At 40.3% G+C, this 23,749-nt stretch overlaps 1 protein-coding gene across 1 annotated transcript in view; it reads right to left on the bottom strand.

Moving 5' to 3' along the window:
- LOC148406265 (ephrin-A1-like) overlaps positions 1-18,107 on the bottom strand; it is a 19,771-nt gene extending 1,664 nt beyond the window's left edge. The window contains exons 1-2 of the mRNA XM_088405684.1: positions 17,794-18,107; positions 931-1,226 (exon numbers count right to left, since the gene is read on the bottom strand). Coding sequence (XP_088261810.1) covers positions 931-1,226; positions 17,794-17,891 — 394 coding nt within the window. The 5' untranslated portion in view covers positions 17,892-18,107. The remainder of the gene's footprint in view (positions 1-930; positions 1,227-17,793) is intronic.
- Between the last annotated feature and the right edge of the window lie 5,642 nt (positions 18,108-23,749).

Here is a 23,749-nt window from a genome sequence, read left to right as displayed (position 1 = left end):
TAGGGGCGCAGACGGAAATTTGTGGGGTGGCCTGACAAATTTTCAGCCTCCTTTCAAGGAAGGATGGTGACAATTAGAGACCCCCCCCCCCCCAAAAAAAAAAAAAAAAGACTGTCATTAGAGTATTTGTTCAGTATGGTTTTACAATGTAAATAATATCACAATTGGCTATTGTTGCTTTGTTTTTTTTGGTATCATTGAAAATCTTAGTTTTAGGGTAACTCTAGGGTAGATTTTTTTTTTGTTGTTGGTATTTTTGAAGCGATTTTATAATCGCGATTAATCAATTTAAAAAAAATGATAAAAACGGTTACATTTTTACATGTAAGAATATAATGTTAAGTTAAATATAAGGGCAAGTCAACAGTTTTTTCCCCCCTTGACCCATATTGTTATGTTTTGATTTTTACGTATTCTAATTTTTAAAATCGGTAACCTTATTTTAAAATTTTTGTTAATTTTTTTAAGACAGGAAAAAATTATATTTTTGTTTTTTCCACACTTAGTTTTAGGATAGATGTAAGTTTTTGCATTTTTTTTTCATTTCCATTGAATTTTAAATATTATAATTTCCAACAATTTATATTTAATTTTCTTTTATAAAATGTTGTGTATTTGCTCATTTTGTTTTTTTAATTAATTTAAATGAAAAAATTCTATTGTTTAGGCATTTTGCACAAAAACCTAGGATAAGTTCATTGTTTACTTGATTTGATTTGTCCCCCATTGAATCTGAAACATAATTTACAGCAATTTATTTAAAACAAAACTCAAAAAATTATGGATTTGACTTTTGATGTATTTGACTTTTTTGTGCTGTGTTTGTTTTCCTCAATTGCGCTATTTTAATAATTTTGTCCCCCAATTTGATCGCAATCAGACCCACTTCATTTTTTCTTCTTTTTTGATAAAGAGAAAACGGCCACTCACAGATATAATAGTAGCTTTCTCCTTGTCGGAACTCCTTCCCGAGAGTGAACGGGGTGAAGCGCTGGAACTTCTCGGAGAATTTCTCGGGCCCGTGCGGCGCAAAAGGGTGCCCGCACTCCCAGCGCATCTGGTCGTACGACTGCGGTTTGCACGACTCGTAGTCCTCGCGCTCCACCATGTAGAGCACGTAGCGCTCGGCGTCCAGCAGCGGAATCTCGCCCTGCGGGTAGTGCGGGCACACGATGTCCAGGTAGTCGTTGAGCCGCACCTCCACCGCGTAGTCGTCCCACAGGAACCTGCCAAAAGGCACCTTGTGACATTTGTCCGTTTTTTTTGCAGTGGCAAAGATCATAAAGTTATATGCGACGTCAACATTTCTGGACAATATTCGCAAATTAAGACATATTATAAGTGATGAAAAATTTAGTGGGCCGGACCATTAAAATCATGGTATGTATTTATGTAACTGTAAAACAACAACTTCACTATATTATTCTTTTCATACAGTTCAAAATAAACACAACATTACTATTTGTCATAAAACATTTACAATACTATCAAGAAAAAACAAAGAAAAATCAGCTCATTTTTATAATTTACGTACGAAATCATCTCATGGGCCGGATTAAACCTGTTTGCAGGCCAGAAGCGGCCCACGGGCCTTATCTTTTACACCTAAGAAGCTTCTGATTAGCCTGTCAAAGGCGTTTCCTATTGTCTGTTAGCATTAGGCTAGCACACTTCAACATAACATTTATGAGGTTTAATCCTTTCTCGTGGTCCAAATATCACATGTCCCCGCCTCTCATTATGCAAACTTTGACTTTGACTTTGATCAGGCGACAAGAATTAGCATGTCACTATTATCCCGCGTGTTATTTAGTCAAAGCTAGTTAATACTATTGCTGAGGTTCACGTTACGGCAAATATTTAAATACCCAATACATTTATATAACATTATTATTAACAATATTAAAAAGAATGTAAAAAATGCTATTGCTACATTATCTTTTTGTGTCCAAATATTCATTGCTTAAACCATTAGCACACCGCTACTTAAAAGGTACTTGTTAGCCTGCCACCGCCGTTTCCTGTTGTGTTAGCATTGAGCTAGCGGATTTTAGCATAACCTTAACGGCATTCTAGTCCATTTATGAGGTTTAACTCTTTCTCTATGTCCAAATACTACACTTCGAACATACGAAGACTTAGACCTATTAGCTAGCACGTTATTTGACTAAGCTAGCTAATACTATTGCTGAGCTTCTTGTGAGGGCAATTATTAACTACTGAGTAAATTTATACAAAATAGACTCATTACTGTGGACATGCTAGACACATGGAGTTGACAGTCTATTGTTATTAATAAAATGAAAAAGTATAAAAGCTAACACGAAATGAGGATGAAGAATATATGCTGTTGCTACATTATTTTTCCATGTTAGCATTAAGCTAGCAAGCATTTATGGGATTTAACTCTTTCTCTAGATTCAAAAAGCACACGTCTCCCGCCTCTCGTTCCCATCAGGGCCGGCGAGAAGACGAAGAGTCAGACTGTCTGCCTCCCCCTGGACTCCTCCACCCACTTTTACGACGTCAACTCCGCTTCCTGCCTCCAAAGGAGACAAAAGTATCTGCGTCCAAAGCGGGTAAGGTAAAACCATTCTGGGAGTATTTGCCGACTTCCCGTTGAGATATTATGTGTTTATCGGCGTGGATTTGTCACGGGAGGTATTCGGGGATTCCTCCTTCGCATTGATGGAGAGAGTGCGGCTTTTCCTCCCACAGTCCGTCATCTGTCAGCGGCCAGGAAGTGGAGCCTCGCGCTTTTCCCACCGAGCCCCATCTATCAACAACCTCAAGCAGGAGCCACCACAAAATAAGCCCTCACACACACACACACCTCCCACTTTCCCTTGGCGAGCCGTGCCTATCAGTTTACCGGTTTCCTACTGTACCGGATCACCCCGGGGGGGTGGGGGGGGGGGGGGGGGGGGGGGGGTCCCCCAGGGTGGACAAGTTGGACAGACTTTAAATATTTACTCAACACGCACCGGGAACGGGCCACCGGTATTGCTTTCTGTTGCTCTTGCAATGAATAGCGTCGGACAGCTTGTCAACGCTCCAGCGAGGAGAGACATTTAATGGCGCTATTTAGATCTTAAAAGGGATTTTGGAGACGTCTGAATCGGGCTTGGGGACTCAAAATGAGTCCCCGGGTGTTTGGACAAGTCTGAAAAGAGATAAAACCTCAAAGGGAGTGATCCAACATGGTAGCCGACAGACCATTTCACCGTCCCTAATAGGTGCCATCAATCTTATTCATTTGACGGTTTGGATACCGTAGTTATAAAAACTCTGCGCACCCCTGTTGAAATGCCAGGATTTTGCATACACCTTTTCAAAATACTTTCCACACGCAAATCAACTGAATTTAAAAAATTTACTTGAGCAACTTAACCGTTGTGGCATTATGATACAAATTATGGAAATTCTTTAGATTTTTTTTACGATATCATAAAAATCAATGAGAGAAAAAAAGACGAGGGAGCTGAAATTTCCAGTAGATGATTAAAACATGTTAAATTTGAAAATTCAACGCTTCTGACATTTCTTTGTGATTGCAGGTGGACGTGTGAGATTTTGTGTGCAAAAATAATAATTGCCCAAATTTTGGACCATACAAAACCATTATAATTATAATTTTTGAGATGCATTTTAATAGGATTTATTACATCGATTTTCCTGCCATTTTTGCAACATTCCGTTGAGCTGCGATCAAACTATTTCAGCCAACAGAAAATTATTTGTTGACTTGTGTTTCACCTCAAGACAGTAGGTGGCGGTAGAGATCAGTTAATAGCTATGTCTTAAAATGTCATCATCACGTCACAGACCGCAAAAACAGACCGGAACATTTTTCAATTTTTTGTGGGTGTTAATTGAAACTACGTGTATATGGACACAACTGATGCCAGTGTACAATGTCAGCGGTTGAAGTAAAAAAAATATTAGCATTGACAAAATCAGGGGAAAAAATGCAATGTGTATGGTTTGCAAAATGAGTGCATATTACATTTATTTGGTTAACTGTTTTGATAACCGTTGTTTATCATGTCTGAATGTGATTCATCCACCTCTTCAAAAATATCCTATTTCTTTCCTCCTGTTTTTCTTCTCCCATTTTTCTTCGCAGGCCGTCCAAGGTGGCGGCCAGCCTTTGCGCCTGTGTGACACGCTCCAGATTCCTGGAAGGGCCATCAAAGCGCGAGCGGCTCCTGTGTCTCGTTAGCTTGTGTTTTTGTTTAGTTGCCAGAGGTCTCCCGAGGGTTGCCCCCTCGGCGGAGCGCCACAGACGCCGCGGCTCCAACCGACGCTCGGGGGGCCCCCGGACTCGGAGTTCCGCGCGGCCGCTTGACTGCGCTCCCTTCACGCCCGATGAGCAGATTAGCTGGCCTGAGACTCGGCCGCGTTGATGATAGGTGTAGCAAACTTAAGCCGCGACGCGGTAATGATCCTTTTCGCCCCGGCCTCGGTGCCACTTATCCGCCACGCTCTGTTTACCCCATCGGAGTGTTGGAACCGCCGGCGCTTTCAATCCCGGCCCAATCGATAGCACCATTGAGCAAACGCTCTTGTCTGACAAGGTTATCATTCCCTCCAACCCCACCTCTGCAAATAATGAACACAAACAACACCCCCCCCCCCCCCCCCCCCCCCCCCCCCCCGCCATGTCTGCTTTCCAACAGGCTGCAGTATGGTCCTAATGTGTTGAATCGAAGGGTGGTGCAATTAAAAGACAAAAACAAAAAAAAGGGCATTAAAGTTGCCCTAGAGGGGGGTAATTATGCCCACTTCCCTGTCCCTTTAGGCTGTGGAAAAAAAAAAAAAGGTAGGGTGGGGGGTAGAGGCCTGCAGGGGGATGAGGGGGTCAAAGAGCTTAAGTTTGAAGATGGCTTTTGAAGTTTCCCTCTGTGGGACTTCTGTGGAGTGAGTTTTCAATCGCCACTGTTTCATACGTTGACTCAACACCAGGGGGAGGCTGACTCGCCACCCCGCCTCCCCCTTTTATTAACAGCAAATAGGTTTAATTATCCCACTGCCTTTTGTTCTCCCCCGTAACACCTCACCATTGAACCAGTCCGCATCATCGGCTTAATTAACTGATCGGGGTAGCGCACTTCAAAAGGGGCGGCTTAGCTTTTCGCCAAAGGGTTTAAGCTAACAAATGTGTGTCAGTAAAGCCCCTCACTCTGCGTGTGTGTGTTTGTGTGTGTGTGTGTCTGCCCTGATAAGCTGCATAATAAAGCGCAAGTAATGTCAGGTGGTCAAGTGCATAACTGGAAATAGACACGCTGCTAAAAAATAGTTTTAAAGAAACATTAAAAATAGCCTATGGACAAAAAGAAATCTGCAAAAAATGAGTTAAAAATGGAAATATCATCTGTGACAAGAAAACTGTAAAAAATGGGATAAAAAATGAAATATACTCTATTATATCATTTAAGAATACTGCAAATTTGGTTAAATTCATCAAAAATATACGCTGTTATATAATTTGGAAAAAAAGTGCAAAAAAATGGGTTGAAAACAAAAATACAGACAATTATATAATTTAAGAAATCTGCTAAAAATGTGTTCAAAACATTAGATATATGCAATATTATATCATTTTGGAGAACTGCAAAAATGGGTTAAAAGAGTACTACAAAAATTGGTTAAACATATTAGAAATATATATTCTATAATTTGGGAAAAAGTGCAAAAAATTGTTTGAAAACAAAAAAAAAACAATAAAAATAAACACAATTATATAATTTTGGAAAACTGTACAAGTCTGTAAAAACATTAAACATATACACTATTATATAATTGAGCAAAACTGCAAAAATTGTTTAAAAACATTACAATTATACATATATAATTTTGGGGAACAAAAGGTGAAAAATACACAATTATACCCTTTAAGAAAACAACCAAAAAATTGGTTGAATAACAAGAAATACACTGATGCATCTTAGACAAATGGAGTGAAAAATGTTAGAAATATACACTTGTATATAATTACATAAAACAACAAAAAAGGATCAAAATTATTGGAAAAATACACAAACATATCATTTAAAAAAACCTAATGGCCCAACTGGGAAAATTTGGCTTGGGAAGATTTCCTACAACAAGCAACTAAAGCTAGCGAGCTAGGCTAAATTTATAGAATCATTTGGAATTTCAAGATACATTTTCTTCCTAGCAATAATGTCAATAAATTCTATTAACATAATTTAATTACAAAAATGTTTGGAAGAAGATAAATGCTCTTCCACCAAAACTGCTGTGCGAGAAGAAATCCCCCGGCAGACAAAGCCCAAGCATGTCATTAGCCTGATAGCATAATAGCTTATGCATTTTCAACTTAGGCTGAAAAAAATGTGCTTGCTCAAAATGTTTTCTTCTTTATGTCTGTACAGTTTATCAGTCGTCTAGGTCAAAGTAGTCTGTAAAAGTTAAATGAAAGCAACTGGACTCCTTGGCTATTTTTTTTCCTGTTATGTTATCATGCTAATAATATGTTGCTACAGTTTGAGATATTTAATCCTGCTTGGCTTCAAGTTTTTTGCAGTGTGTAAGCTAAAAGGAATTCCTGATTTACTGGGCGTTCTTCATGCGAGTTCTAATCTCTCCGCTTTAATCTCTCCGGCCGGTGTCGGGCTTTCTTCTTCACCTTCTTTCATCCGTCCGTTAGCTTCTCATCTCGCCTTTCTGGCACTTGACGGAATGTCGGCGGGATAAGGGAAAAAAAAAAAATCTCGGACAACCGCTAAGTCAGCGACGGAGGGTTTCGCGAGGGGACTCGAATCCCCCGGGGCGAACCGGATCGATTCTTATTTTTTATTCATCTGAAAGCCGCCGACCGCACAAACACGATTGTTTTCATCCCCGGGCTTTTACACACATCACTAATGTGATTTAAAAGGTGACTGGCCTACATTGCGGATGAGTGAACCCGGAATGTAGGTGGGGGGTGAAGGGGGACCACCTAATCGTCTCAACCGAGCTTGGATTACTGGCTGGACCAGAAGCCAGGCTCAGTCCATTGAGTGGCACCAGACCCTGCTTAATGCCGAGGGGCGGGTTGGGCTTAAAGTGGACCAGTAAGGCCCAAATCGGGGTACGGTAAACTGACCGAGGGTACGCTTACGCAACAACAACCAAGTGAAAACAATCCTTGTTGAAAAAAAAAAAAACAAGCGAATCAGTGCTATACACATGCCAGGCCAGTAGGTGGCGACGTTCAGACAGTGACCTTTTTTTTTACAAACCGATCTTTGTTTACATGGAATGCTGTAACGTCACTATAAAAAATATAAAACTTACTAATGCTAAGTAAGTAAAAAGAGGCTAATAAAATTGGGTAACTTGGTGGAATTTACAATTTGTTTGTTTGTGCTTTTACAGAATGAAACAAAAAGCCAAAAAGGAGGAAATTTCGTTTTGTTTCTTCAAGTTTTTCAACTCCACAGCTGTGGGAACCCCAATTTGGAGAAAAAACATTCAGTTTTGTCCTGTATTTTGTGCTTCAAGACGGTAAATTTCGTCGAAAACCGTTTCACTACCTTTGACATCGCTTCTTGTTTTTTCATCCTTTTTTCGCTCAACCGTAAAATCAGCATTTTCACCAAGTAGTCCCCTCCTATTGGCCCGTACCACATACATACATTCTGTAATTAGCATTGATTTTTTTTTCAAATTAAAAAAATGCATTATTGAAATAGATAGGCTGTTTAGAAAAAAAAAAGCGTCAAATTTTGTGAATCAAATGTACTCGTGGTATTGGTGACTAGTGGTAAGTATTTGTACTGTCATTGATCTGAGAAACGTGCGCAACATCCCTAATATATATATATATATATATATATTTTTTTTTTTTTTTGAAAGCTCATGTAACCAAAAAGCAAAAAGTGTTATTTATTTGTTTTTATGCGGGCAAATAACCTCAGCGTGAAGGGCTCAGTGTCAGAGAGAAGAAAAGCGGCGCTATCCCGAAGGCCGTGTAACTGGTCTTCATCAATCACTGCCACTCACCTCCTCCCACTCGCTGTCCCCCTTTCATCACTCCATAAGCACGCAAGATCCCTCCACCCGCCCCGTCGTGTCAACCCCGACCCCAGCACCCCCCCACGCCAGACCGCCTGAGCCAATCGCAAGTCGACCGGGCCGGTATTCCAAAAATGTAACTTTCTCCTGCCCACTGTTTGCTAAGGCGAACGGAACACCCAATGTGACGTGGGTATGTGCCTGCCGGTCGCCATGGGAACAAATACGCTCTTTTGACTTCCTTTTGAACGTGATATTCCGCCGGACGCTCTTTGTGTGACTTCCTACGATCAATTTCAATCGTCTTTCTCTGTCATTGCACCTTTGTCTGATGGGTTCATCAGTTATTCCGCCTGAGACTTGGGCGCAAATAGGCCAAGTCAAAGCTTTGGGGATGGCGGCGAAATAATTGGTTGATTCCACCGGCTCTGCGGGGGCTTAGATGGATACGCATGCTCTTTTGCAACGGAGTCACATACTGTCCCGGCAGACATTTGTATCTTACAAAAAGGGTTTGCGGCGGAAAAGGTCAGCGCTGACATCACATTGCTCAAGAAGCAAATGCATTGATTTCGCAGAGTCGATTTGGCGCAACAAAAAACTTGCTCACTGTTGCTCTTCTGACAAACAAATACTGAGCCTGCGGCGTCATGATTTCCTGAGGGAAGAATTCAAGGTATTAAAAAGGAACATGTCATATATATATATATATATATATATATATATATATATATATATATATAAACAGTCTAAAGAGTTAGCTACCCATGCTATTGCTAAAATCAGCAGTATTCTAAAAAGAGTCAAGGACAGAATGACTGGATTTAATAGCTTCAATTTGTTAGCTACTGATGCTAACTAACATGTTGTCCCGCAGGTTACTACCAGAAGCCTCCTACAGAAATGGGTATATGAGACGCTAAATACGAAAGTAACGCTAATTATCACGATATAAAGGATTACAGGCATTGATATTTGGAATGGGATGACAAACGTACAAGTCCAAACAGTTAGCTACCCATGCTATAGCTTCTAGCCACAGTGTTCAAACAAGAGACAACGACAGAATGATCAGATTTCCTAGCGTGAATTTGTTAGCTACTGATGCGAACTAAAATGTTGTGTCTTAGAATACTAAAAGAAGCCATCATAGAGACAGTAATGTGAAACGCTAAATACGATAGCAAAGCTAATCATCACGATAGAAAGAATTATAGGTGCCGATATTTGGCGGATAATGCCGGTAATAGATCATTTTAAAACAGTCGCAACTTCAGTAAATTTTATTTACATTTTCAGCAAACTAGAAAAGAGATTCTGCTGGCCCTGGTAACACTGTACCTTTTCTGTTTGAAATAAAAACAAAGTAACATTTGAACAGGTGTTATTTTGATATTCTGGTGAACTTGGTTTAACTATAATGAGGTTTTTGTTTGTTTAATCATTTTGTAAGAATTGTCCTTGTCTGGCAGAAAGTTCGGTGTTGGGATTTGTAGCTTTATTTTGACAATATTTTATATTTCATACGAACCCATTATCGGCTGACTTTGTGCCAGCCGTGGGATACACTCTGACTGGTCTCCAACCAATCACAGGGCACATCCACAGATGATCAGTCACGGTCACATGGTCAATTTCGAGTCTGCATGTTTTGGAATGTTGGAGGATGCCGGGCGTACCAAGGTCAACCAACGCAAACGGCCAGAAAGGCCAGATCCACAACTCAAACCCTGAACTTCAACTCATCCACCAGACCGTCACTGTAATACTAACAGTAATAAATCCAACGAGGTTTTATGGGTCAACCATAAACCTTTTCATCCCTAATGACTGACTTCCATTCCCAGTCTACAATGTAGCCGGAGTACCTCTGACTTCCAGATGGTGAAGATACACTTGGCCAAAGGGGTACAGAAGCACAATGCTGCACGTTTTCACAATAAATGAAACAATGTCTCATATTTACGCAACAAAACAAGATAATATCTGCCCCCCCCCCCCCCGTCTGGCTAATACGAGATTAGCGGCGCAATCACGCGGCTGTTTACGAGCCGAGCCCCTTCTTCTCGCTACTTGCTGTGTGGGACCGAGCCAGAAGGGGAAGTCTGGTGCCTAGATAAGGAAAAGACAAAAGGATGGGCAGGGGGGGTGTCAGCCAACAAGGAGACACTCAGGATCCCGAATAGAGACGAGGCAGATCTGACAGTAAGAGAGGGTTGATTCCAGATGGCCCTCGCGGCTCGACAATAGCGTATCCGTCTTAAAAAAAAACAAAACAATCGACGTCTATGAATCACTGCTAATCTATGGCAGGGGTTTAAACAGCCTGGGAAACAGTCGCTTGACTCCTTTATGGACTCGTGCTGAGCAAGACGTGTGAGAACTACCATTGTTTATGCCGCAGACAGGATACGCACTTTTCCCGGGAAAAAGACGTGAACGGAAAGCCGAGGCAGGCACCTCGCGGGGGAAACACGTAGCAGACTTTGCTACGGCTAAACAGTAAGCCGGCGACGAGGAAACAACCTTTGGCCTGATTCACTCGCCGGCGAGATTCCGAAAAACAACGACGTACATCAACCCAGAAGACGCGATTACATCCGTTTGACAAGCTCCAACCCAGATTGAATTTATCGGGCAGATTGCGGGGGCAGATTAAGCCGAATGAGGCGGACAATACGGGTGAAAGTTAGGGATAGTCTTGCGAAATTTCTGCCTGAACTGGGAACGAGGGAAATGGGGGTAGTTGAGAGCGAAATTGAAATGACGGCACGTGTTTTGGAAGAGTGTAGCTTCGGGCTACTGGGAAATCACGCAAATTTCTTATCTATAACTGCTTTCACACTGCATTCCCGCTCGATGGGCGCCTTAGAAGCGCGACTGTAGAACCGGGAGTGAGTCAAGACTCCATCAAGATTGGAGGTCGATCAAAATCATTACCGTATTTTACGTACCAAAAGGCGCAAATAAAAGCCTTTAATTTTCTCAGAAATCGAAAGTGCGGCGTAGAATACGATGGGCCTAGCGTGTGAACCGACACCCAAAATCTGTAAAAATGTTGTGCGACTTTAGCAAGGCCTCCGCTGGACCATTATCCACTGACACAGGGAGAATAACGCACAGTACGTATGCTAGCAGGGATAAATCAATGTAATATGTTTAGTATATACGCTAGCAGCGATGAACCAATCAGAGGATATCAATTAGTACGTTGCTGGAAGCAATAAACCAACCAGAGCATTACATACAGTAAGTATGCTAGCAAGGATAAACCATAGAACATAAGTTACTTTCCCTTTTATTGCGAAGCGTATGTTATAGCATGCACCTTTTACCTCTTCAGTTGCCAAGCATTATCGGAAAAGGAAACCCCTAGAATGACAGCCTATTTTTAGCATTTTCACTCTTCTTTCAAGGCCGAGTCTATGTAACGTGGGTGGTATCATATGAAAGATTGACTTCCATTCTTGAATTAGAATTACAAGTATGTAATGTATGTGTAGCACGTATGGCTTTCTTCCTCAACGTGAGCAAGACTGCCATCCAGTGGTCAGAGTTCATAACTACAGTGCTCAATTTACTTATTAAAATAAGCACTAGTCAAGGGTGTTGGCTACCCTTTCATTAAAATAAAACAACAACAACAAAAAAACATTTAACGAAAACTCTCGTCATTGGAGCACAACGTAAGTATTTTAAAAGGGTGAAAATTCTCGTCCATGGCACTGAAAGAGTTAATACAGTACACCCAATGTATCAGTTAAATATAGAAATGGAAGCAAAAAGGAAAAAAGAGAAGGGTAGGGGACTAATTGGACTTGATAGAACATATTATTGTAAAACAAATTTGGGGGTTGACTTCCCCTTTAAGAAATGAGGTCTTACCCAGGCACAGGAGCACCTATTCGTCCATTTTAGTCAAATAAGTGTTTTTTTGTATTCATAGATTTTTGGGTCCTGGGCCATCTGCGCCTCTACCTCAGCCAGACACTCATGAAGAATTCACAGACGTACAAGAAGATTTGCCCAGGGGTACTAGAGTGGCTTTTCAGAGCACGGTAGTTTGAAAAACGAGAGCAAAGCCTTCCGGGAGGGGGGAAAGTGCCTTGTGACTGATCACTACGGGTGCCAAGAAAACGCTAAGAAAATTCCACACCTCTTATAAGGCTTCCCTCCTTCCCCTTCTCTTACAAACTACCAAGGAAATAATAGCCTGAAAAGGGGCAGCTTGTAAGGTTCAGATAAAAAAGCTGGCAAAAAAAAGGGGCCCGTAGAATGAGACTTTCCCAGAGGGCGGGGACCCTGAGTGGCGGCCCCGCATTCAAGGACCACCGCCGCGCCAGGATGACTGACAGATTGATAGAGGCCCGGGCCACTTCATCACAAGGCGACCCCTGACCTCTAATCAGTCGCGCCGGTTAGCATTCTCTTTCTGGGGCGCACCGTGAAGACCGCTCGCTAATTTGTATGGGGAGCCAGGCCAAAACAACGTCCATATTGAGTGGTTAAATGCCAAGTTAATCCCTCACAGGGGTGAAACATACCTGGAATAACTCCCTTGTTTGAGCTGATACCGCAAGAACATGAAGATAACATTATGAAGTGGATTGCAGACCTCTGCCAGAATTGACTACACATGACTGGGCTGTAGATGCCAAATCCATGAAAGTTAGATTTGGTTGAGGAGGAACACGTTTGTGTTTTTGTTTTCTAGCCTAAAACTAGCCATGTTGTGTACACTTAAATATATTTTTTAAATATATATTTGTCTTTTTGGGCAATATCTTCTTTTGGAAATAGCTGTGTAATTTTCGAGCCCTTAAAAAATGAAAAACAAACAAACAAACAAAATCACATGGAATTTTCCAAACTCAGACCCTTTTCCCCAACGATTATCAGCTAAAAATGTCGTGATTGGGCCCAATTTCCAATCATAGACCGGGATCTGGACGTCCTTTGCAATCTCTAGTAAGAGAATTTCAAGTTGCTCATTAGCTACTAGTTAGCTAGCTAATTTGCTACAACAACGCATGACTTTCTGCATTTAGTTAAAGATCTAGAAACACTCTTAGATTAATGGCTAGCCAAGTGCTGGTATCATGAATATTTAGTTTTGTCGCAGTAAGGTCAATAATTGCGAGTCTGATTATTAGAACTTCAGTAGTTTATTAGCTAGGCCTAGTTAGCTAGCTAGTTTGCTACGTAGTTGGAGAGCTAGCACAAGGTATTTGGCAAAACTGGAGACTGCAGCAGCTAGTGGAAAGTAAAAAAAAAAAGTGAAGATGGTCAATAAGAGAAGGACAGGAGCTGTTTCTGCCCGATTTGACTACACATGACTGACCTGTACATGCTAAATCAAAAAAAGTTACATTTTGTTTTAGATTTTGATTGTTTTTTGAAGATCTAGCTTCATTCTTAGATAAATGGCTAGCCAAATACAAGTATCATGAAAATTTACTTTAGTTTTCACGCAGTAAGGTCAATTGCTAGTCCAATTATGCTATGCTAGCTAGCGCAAAACTGGAGACTGCAGCAGCTAATGGAAAAACAAAAAAAGTGAAGCTAGCCAAGTGGAGAAGGTCACAGGAGGTTTCTGGGGTGAAGGAGAGACAGGTACAAAGAGGAGGAGGTCTCCTCATGTGCTGTCAGCAAGAAAAAAAAAAAACAACTGCCAAAGAGCCGATTATTGCTTCACACTGTACGGTCCAGAGGGCTCGGAAAGGCTTCGGTGTGTTAATGTGTATGAGAATGGGTGAGTCACTCCTATCTACTTGTACATGCATGCCACACACTCTCACACACACATTGGTCAGGCTCTTTCTGGGAAGCAACAAGTGCCCGCTGACTAAAAAGTTCCTGGTCCAACAAAGAGCTTTGCACGCTGGCGTCATAAAAAGGTCAGGAAGTGCGGAAACTATTCAGGATTTCGCCCCGAAACAAAAGTAGTCATTAAGCCGGCCTCGACCTTGGAAGTCGGCGACGGCGTCCAAGCGCGCAATTTGCGGTCGGCCGGGCAGCTGCGCCTCTCAAACGAACAAGTGGAAATGCGCGTGTCTATAGAGATGTCGAGGTACAAGAAATACTAAAGAAGCTAGTGAGCTAGGATACTTTGATAGTGACATACCGATGTAAACAGACGGACGGAAGAAGTCTCGGAGGACCGATAGAGAAAAGGTCCCCCGCGCTTGAGTTAAGATAGATGCCGGGTCTAATGCTCGTGGATGAAACCATCCGCCGGGGAGGAGGCGGGGGAGCATTAAACTGCAACACACTGTATCAAATAACAGGTCAGAGGGGCGACGCGATTGCCGGATCGGATAAAAGCGACAAATTAAAACTTTGGGGGAGTTTCTGCGAATGCGAAGGATTACACGAGCGCAGTCATCCAGGAAAATAAAAATAACCAGTTGCAAATGGGCGACAGATTACCGTCACACAAGCTAAACAAAATCCAGCTGGGACTCGATTCACATTTTCACGGAAAGGCATTCGCCTCTCCGGAAAAAGCGGTGAACTCGGGTGTCTTTTTGTGAACATGCCTTCCCATACATATGAAATTAACCTTGTAATGGTTGATTGCTACAATAATTACGCAATTACATTGTGTAATTTTTTTTTTCATTTTTAAAAGCAAACTACATTGTTCAAAGACAGAAAACTGAAGATAATCTAGCAAGGTAGCTAGACTAGAAGAAATTGGAATTTCCCAACGCTAATAGGTCTTTTAAAGAGATTAGTTAGTACTTATCTAAAGTTGAACATCTAGAATCTGTAAACTTACGTTAGCAAGTTGGATATATAGCTAAAATCTACTTAACTTTAAATTATTTGGCAGATATGCTAAAAAATCATTGGCAAAGACACAAAGCTAGTTACCCACCATGCTAACACACACACACAAAGGTTGTTTTCTGTTAAAGTGGGGACATCTCATTGACATAACACATTTCCTAGCCCTTAACAAACAGAAATGATAACGATGACACTATACTCAACCCTAACCCAATTCACACCTATACTCTAAAAGCAAGTCCTGACCCTCAAAAACGAGTCTTAGTGTTGGGTGATTTTGACTTAAATAATAAAGCAGATTATGAAGCAAACAAAGAACCGGGTGTCTTAGAAAGGCTAATAAGCTAGCTGGTTAGCATGCCAACATATGAGCTAATCCGATAACCATAGGATGATTGTAGCAATACACATGTTGCTATTAGCTTCCATCAGAGGGCTTGGCTAGCTAGCAAAGTTTGTGAAACCCCGGGAAGATGTTTGTTTACTCCCCGCAGCTCTAATTGACCCCCACTCTAATTGAGTGAGCAGCCCTCAACTCGGACCGTTTGGGTTCCGATTTCACCCCCCACTAACCTTGTCAACCCCCCCGATTCACAAGAGCGTGACCCACCGGGCAGGCCTCCAGTTACCCACTCGCTCTCTGTCGCCCGCCATTATTGCTCGCCCCGTCACCTGAAATATGACCGCCCTCGCTTCAACCTGACAGCAACGACCCCCCCCCCCCACTCTCTCTCTCTTCCAGTGATATCCCTCGATTTGAAGCTTAGGAGGGGCTGTCAACTAAAGAGGATATTGCAAAAGATATTTCACCATGTTATGAGTCAGATTCGTAACGGTGAAAATATGAAGCGCCGCAGTGACACACGTGCACATCATTATCTCGAAGCGATTGCTGCACTTTGTCAGAGAAATGGCGGCAAAATAATCCTTGTGTATAAAGTCAAACGCCAGACGGCATGCACATGCCATTATACTGACAAAAAACATACCGTGTGTCGTACGGTTACTGCCCTACACAACAATCCCGTTTTAGCACCGCTAGTCCAGCCGAACATGTTAATTATGAGAACGTACAAAAACATTGGAACCCTGGCGGTAGTCCGACTCATGAATGTAAACACTATAGTCCAAAATGACACATAATTACCGTCAAAAAAGGCATGTTGCATATTTAAAGTCATGCGCGCGCAAAATAATCCACAGTTTCCAGACACTATGTTAGATATTCTCTAGTACAGGGGTGTCAAACTAATTTTTGTCACGGGCCGAAATTGATGGCTACAAATTGATGGCTTAGTAGTTTTGAAATCAGAAGGATATAAGTTGAATTATTGTTGAACTTAGTGTAAGAAAACAAACAAACAAAAATGTGCGAAATCTCAACTTGGGTGATTAAAATTTACGTGATTTACTTTCGCGGGCCACATAAAATGTGGCGAGCCAAATTTGGCCCCTGGGCCTTGAGTTTGACACCTGTGCTCTAGTAGCATTTCATTTCATGAACGTAAACACTAAGTTAAAAAAAAAAAAAAAAAAACACGCCAGTAAAAAAGTTCCAGGGTGGGATTGGAAACATAAAAATTATTGTTTCCCCAAGTCAAATCAAGCACTTTGTCATCCACCACCAGGGGGCAATGTTTCCCACATGTTTGCATGACAAAGTGTCTGCTTTTCTCACCCTACTATATCATTTACCAGTGTGAAAAGGCATTGAGCTTCTCACCTGATTCCAAATATTTCCGTGCTGGCTGTCAATTCAGACACATTTTGAAAAATACGAAAAAATTGGAATAAATTCAGTTTGAAATGACCGAAAATCTCTCTTTGACTGTTAATTGATTAGAATTTGCTTAAAATTAAATATGAAAGAGACTTCATTTTTTTCATTGGTTTACACAGCAAGTAAGTTAGCTGCGTTGCCCTGTGTGCCAAATTTTTGCCATGCTTTGGGGCGGGTGAATTTGTTTTAGTTATGATTTACTTTATTTAATTATTATTTTTGTAATTATCAAGCCATGAGGCCTTATTTATATACTGCTTGTTAAAAAAAGGGCAATAAATAAACATGTTTAACCAAACATGATGAATAATTACGATTTCAAAATTGACCAAAAATAATCATGATTATTATTTTGGCCATAATTGTGCAGCCCTATTTCACGGGCCACATAAGATGAGGTAGCGGGCCGGATTTGGCCCCCCGGGCCTGGAATTTCACACCTGTGCTTTAGATACTTAATACACAAAATCTCCTGCTTTATTAGATTAAACCATGTGTTATTGTAACTGAAAATCAATCTTTAAAGTACTAATACAAACACAAATCTAGGTTTGTAGAGTCGTATCATGTTTACACAATTATAAATAAAGTGTACTACGTGATCAGTAAGAAACGTAAAAATAATGCATGCAAAGCACGTATTTTTTGCTTACTATAAAGGCAAATATTGACATAAATACTCGACTTTAAGCAATGTTATTTGAGCTTAACCTGATAAGAACTACGAGCAGCCACATTATGTAGACACAACCCCATAATTATGCAGAAAGCCTCGCATGTTGCGTGGCGACAGCACAAAAAAAAAAAAATCCCAACTTTGACGCAAAATCAATCAAGCGGAAGCTCTTTCAAGGACCTTATCGTGTCAACTCCAGCACACATGGCTGACTTTTTAAGCAGCTTTCTCCCCTCCAAACTTTGCTTTTCATGCACTAGCCGCGCTAATCACACATTGCGCAACGGATTAAAATGGGCCATAATAATAACAGGTTCAAAAATGGGAGTGAAAAGGGGGGAGGGGGGGACGGAGGAGGCTCCCTACAGCTTTTTTGCATTATCATAACAACAGCAGCCAAATTGCTCGCATCTCAAATTCATTGCATGTGCAAAGAGGAGGTGATGCAAAAATGGGGTGTCCGAGGGGGTGAAAAAAAAAAAGTTGCAGCGTGTAAACGGTGCATGTCGAGTGGACTTACTTTTGGTTTGTGCCGTTCCAGAAGACGCTGTGGCGCTCGGATGAAACCAAGCGGGCGCATACGCACACCAGCAAGCCCGCAATCCAAAGCAAATCCATGTTGGACCACGCTGAGGTGGACACGCACACACACACACTCACACACACGCACGCACGCTCAAGTAGGATTGCGGAGAAAACAAACTTTCAGCTCACAAAAACGATTAAATCACAGTTTGAAAAGGGGGAAAAAAAACTCGAGAAAAAAAAGATTCTCAGAGCGGTTGGAAATGAACGAGCCGAGATTGTGTCAGCCACGCAGATCTGTAGGTAATGAGTGCGGGTGTCGGCGTGGTGGCTGATTTTGTTAAACGCCCACAGACACAGGCCACGCCCCCTGCTTCTCAGATGTCCAATGAGAGACCGGTCCGAGAAGCGCGACTTCCCGCAGGTTCTTGAGGATAAATCGACTTGTTTACATGAAAAACACAGCACTGAAACATAGTACCTTGATATTTGATGCCATCAATCTATTTTTTTATTTTTTTTTTAATTGCAGGAATGTCATTTTTTCTGGTTTGTATTAAACTATTTTGATTGATACATGTATATAACTTTCAATAATTTCATTAACATCTCAATACTTATATATTCACGTATATGTATGTATATGTAGTTGTATGTATATGTAGTATGTATATGTAGATATACATGTATGTATTTGTGTATGTATATATTATGCATACATATATATGAAATGTATACATTATGCGTATATGTATATGCATATGTGCATGTATATATGGATATGTATATACACTATACATATATGTATGCGTATATATTTAGATATACATGTATGTATTTGTGTATGTATATATTATGTATACATATATATGAAATGTATACATTATGTATATGGATATACATATATATATATATATATATATATATATATATACACAATTTTTGAATATTCCATATATGGGCATGTGAGCTGAAAAAAACTTAAAACTTAAATGTTACTTAAATGTTACTTAGCTAATGCACTGTTCTTCCTTGTTTTTCTGCATTGGTAGTTGGCAAGCCAGCTTAATGATGCATTACTGCCACCAACAGATATTTCCACTACAAGGAAGCCAGTAAGATTCTATCAGCGATATTGTAGAATGGCTGCATCAACCGGGTATGGGGAGCGTTACCGAAATGTCATGGGCAATATCTTGGAAAAACAGCGTAGGTAAAAGTGATAACCATATCACCAATGGAGATGACCTGATGAAAACCTACAGTAAATATTCCCACTAAAATACCCAGGCAGAAACTGAAGCAAATATCATTAAAAGGCTGTCAAGCAGAATCTAATAATGTAGCATGTGCTTCTGATTTAGTCATGCTTGGGAAGCATCTGCCACATCCATGCTCATTGCATGATTTCTCCCCAAGCGAGCCGTGAACAAACCGCAATAACGCCGAGCCAAACGCGTGTATGGAACCATTAAGCGAAGAGCCCCCCCCCCCCCCCCCCCCCCCCCCCCCCCGATGCAAGCCGAGCTGCCGTCCTGGTTTCGGCGTCCGTTGACATGGATAATGCGGCCGGCGGCCACACGGCCGGCGGGTTCATTTTTCCATACTTCTGCTTGACGGGACGTTTTATTCGCCGTGGCATTCAAAGGCGGCCGAGCAACATCAGCAAGGAAAAACACCAGGAAATGATTCTTATGAAAACACGTTTAGATGGGAGTGACGCCAATTTTTTATTTTTTTTGCCACTCAAAGCGACGGGTCTATTAGATGTCCAAAACGCTTAAACTTACTTTCATCCATTCCATTTCAAAGCATTCACACTTTTGAATCTTTATTCATTTATATTCCTCAGTCTGTAAACACATGAGACACCCGAAAATTTGGTCAACGTTGAAACCGTAATAGTGTTTAAACAAATGATACAATCATATTTTTTTTTTTACCTTCATCACATAAAACTAACTATATACTATATAACTATATATATGTAACTATAAATATGAAATTTGTAAGAATAAAAAAAAAATGATTTCATGCCATTTATTGACCACAAAAAACTGCTTTTGGTCAATGAACAAATACAAAATATGTCATTTTTCCACCTCAAAAAAATTCAAAAATTAAAATTATTTAATAAATAATACCAAGGGATTTTGCTAGATTAATTCATAACATCACTGATTTTAGTATTTTTATTTTTGGAGCAAAGGTAGTGTTCACACTATAAATACACACTAAACCCTTCAGGGACCATAAATGGTTCATATTATAAAAAGTTAAAATACTTATTGGAATAATTATTTTTTGTATTGCTTTTGACATATATCTTTTCAATAAGACCAGATTTAACATTTGGTGTAAATTTTGTATTTCTTAATATTTTACATGCTGGTTTTTTTTTTCAGAACAATCATTGCTTTTAATCAATGAACAATTTTCCACCCCCAAAAATTTCAAGTGGAATAATTGAAATATTTTTTTGAGGCCTTTGCTGGATTAACAATTCATAACATCACTGATTTTAGCATTTTTATTTTTATTATGAAAATGATTTGAAGAGTTATTGGAATAATGTGGTATTTTTTTAGTAATGCCAGATCCAACACTAGATAAAGTTTGTATTTTTTTAATTTTATTGCTGTATTTGTATTTGTTTTTTTGTCAACGAATAAACATGTAATTTTTCCACCCCCAAAAAGTTTCAAAGTGGAATAATTAAAATAAGTGTACAAAGACTAGGTGAAAAATTAATAATCACTGATTTTAAGGCTTTTTTTTTCCAACAATGACAGTGTTTATCAAAAAAAAAACAAAAAAAACTCGCGCTTTAATAAACCATACCAGCAAATCGGGGACCACATTATCGGGCGCACAGAAAATAAAACACTTTTAAGGGGACGCATTTTACACATTTACAGTAATTGTAAAAGTGGCTTTGATGGATTGCAACCATGACCACCTCGTCCATGTTTCATTTTATTGAACATTTATATACAGCGATCTCCATTTTCACACATTTATATAATTTGCCCTTAGCTGAAAAAGCGCCAAAGCAGCGCGGCAAAACGCAGAAATAGACATACACGTATATATATATATATATATATATATATATATATATATATATATATATATATATATATATATATATATGCTAATTGCAGACGATTGGATGTGGAGCGGGTCAGCGCAAATAATGCGTTTGTATTCGGAGGGAAAAGCGCTCATCCCTTGCGGGGCCCTGGCGCGGTCCAATTGTTTTCTCCGGCTGAGGTGGGAAGATGAGAGGATGAGTGGGTGCGCCGACGTAATTGTTATTTGCGCCGCAATCAAACGGAATCGCGGCGGAAAAGCTTCCCGGCACAATGGCGAGATTGCTCGTCGGGCATGGCCGACATTTATAATTGAAGAGCCTATAAAATATGGAATCAAAATGTAGAGTTGGACCAAACTCGGCCGCCCTGAGACAAACCCGTGATCTTTTTTTTTTTTTTATAAACACATAAACATAATTCACCTCAAAGCGTGACCCCCTTCCGTGGAAAATAAGATGAAAAATGTACGTAAGGGAACGTGACAGTCCGTATGAATAATGTATGTTTTTTTTTTCCCCTCTAAACCAAAGTCATTAGATGATGTCATCGACTTGCACTCTCAGTGATCCCTGCAGGAGGATTGAGTAAAATGCAGACTGTTTATCTGCCATCTGTTGTGTTACCCCCGAGGTCTTGCTGCATTCTCTCCTTTAAAAGACTTAAGCGGAGCGATTCAAAGTTTTGCCTTCGTCAAAACAATCAGCGCTCGCGCTGAGCGAAGGCGATGGAGGGAAGTGTTGGAACGCCGTCCGTGTCGTTCCCGGGATCGAGTTCAAAACTGAGATTTTGCCTTGAGGACCCAAAAAGTCTCGAAATTTGAAAAATATTGTACATATGTTTAGTTATTTTGATGATCAATATCTTTTTATCTCATTCAATGCCAGAGACGTATTTCCACGGTTTTTAAGAGATACTTTGATTGATTGATTTAATACTTAAGTATTCCCGGAATCGAGTTCAAAACTGAGCTTTGCCTTGTGAGTCCAAAAAGTCCCGAAATTTGTAAAATAATGTACATATATTTAGTTATTTTGACGATCAATATCTTTTTAACTCATTCAATGCCAGAGACGTATTTCCACGGTTTTTAAGAGATACTTTGATTGATTGATTTAATACTTAAGTATTCCTGGAATCGAGTTCAAAACTGAGATCTTGCCTTGAGAACCCAAAAAGTCCTGAAATTTGTAAAATAATGTACATATATTTAGTTATTTTGATTATCAATATCTTTTTAAGTCTTTCAATGCCAGAGACATATTTCCATGGTTTTTAAGAGATACTTATGTATCGATTTAATACTTAAGTATTCCTGGAATCGAGTTCAAAACTGAGATTTTGCCTTACGAGCCCAAAAAGTCACGAAATTTGTAAAATAATGTACATATATTTAGTTAGTTTGATGATCAATATCTTTTTAACTCTTTCAATGCCAGAGACGCATTTTCACGGTTTTCTAGAGATACTTATGCATAGATTTAATACTTAAGTATTCCCGGAATCGAGTTCAAAACTGAGATTTTGCCTTGTAAGGCCAGAAAGTCCATAAATTTGTAAAATAATGTACATATATTTATTTTGATTATCAATATCTTATTAACTCATTCAATGCCATAGATGTTTTTTCACATTTTTTTCCAGATGCTGAAAAGAAATGGGACAGCACAGGATGGAAATCGTGACAATCAATACTAACAATTGATTAAACATCCCAAGAAATGATCAATTTAAAAAACAAAAATCAACAAGAAGACGTTATCAAAGTACTCATTTTGAGTTTGAACTGCTAGTTTACTCGCCGCCAGGAGGCACTCAAATTCAGGCATGTCACTGTTGTGTTGGTGCCGTATTCTAACAATCTGTGTTTTGTTGAAAATATGTTGGTGCTGCTTTTATTTCTAAACGTGTCTTGAAAGCATGATGTTGCTGAAATCAGGCAGTTTGGAAAAAAACGTTTTCGATAAAAAACAAAAACCAAAAAAAGAAACCTTCAAAGGTTCTTTTACTTCTTCTAGAATCTCGAGCTTAGGCAAGCTAACATTAGCGTGGTTTACGTTCCCAGCAGCCAAATGTTGATTTGCGCCTAACCGAAGCGCGACTCCTCAGATTAATTCCATATCCATTCTCAATACTAGAAAATTAATTTCAAAACCGAACATGTCGTTTGAAGACTCCTCTGTAATTAGCCTTTCCTTCACCGCCATGTAAACACTCCGTCCTCCATTTCTGCTGCAGAAGCTTGTTTTCACTTTCCTTCTGCCTTGCCTCTCAACTTGGAAGGATTACAGGAGAAGCGCTTGAGTCCCTTTGGCGCAGCGACACAAACGAGGGTTGTCGTATCGCCCTGTCATTACGCTCCGATCCCCAAACAAGGCCGCCGCGTATTTACACGGGCCGCGTCACCGCCTTCGCCGGCTACCTGAGTCGCCGCGCATTGTTAGTCAACGCGAGCTCGGCGGGACGCGTTGCTGCCGCTCGCAGCGCTTTTCTTTTCCCAACAATGGCCCTCAAGTGTTTCCTGTCATTAGCATTGCACACGCCCGCCTCTGATTATGAAATTCGGGTTGCGATGATGGTTTAGCAACGCATGTAAAGAACCGAATGTGCTGAGGGATTTTTGTGTAGAGAACAGGGGTCATTGAAGCTGAAGGCATTGAGACCCATTATAATCAAAATGGGTGACTTCCTGTTCAAGGCTGGCTATGAAAATGGTTGGGATTTTTTTTATTTTTTTTATTTACGTTTACCATGACTGATGAAATCAGTTGATGTTTGAAATTTTGACATCATACATCACCAATATTAAATGGCGACAAGAAATAAGCTTGAGAAGTGGATAAAGTTCACTCGGCCGAC

This window comes from Hippichthys cyanospilos, chromosome 21 (genome assembly GCF_059441005.1).
Source record: "Hippichthys cyanospilos isolate Australia breed blue-spotted pipefish chromosome 21, RoL_Hcya_1.0, whole genome shotgun sequence".
Lineage (NCBI taxonomy): Eukaryota > Metazoa > Chordata > Actinopteri > Syngnathiformes > Syngnathidae > Hippichthys > Hippichthys cyanospilos.
Note: the sequence above shows the minus strand (reverse complement) of the source record. Positions and strands in the feature narration are given on the sequence as shown.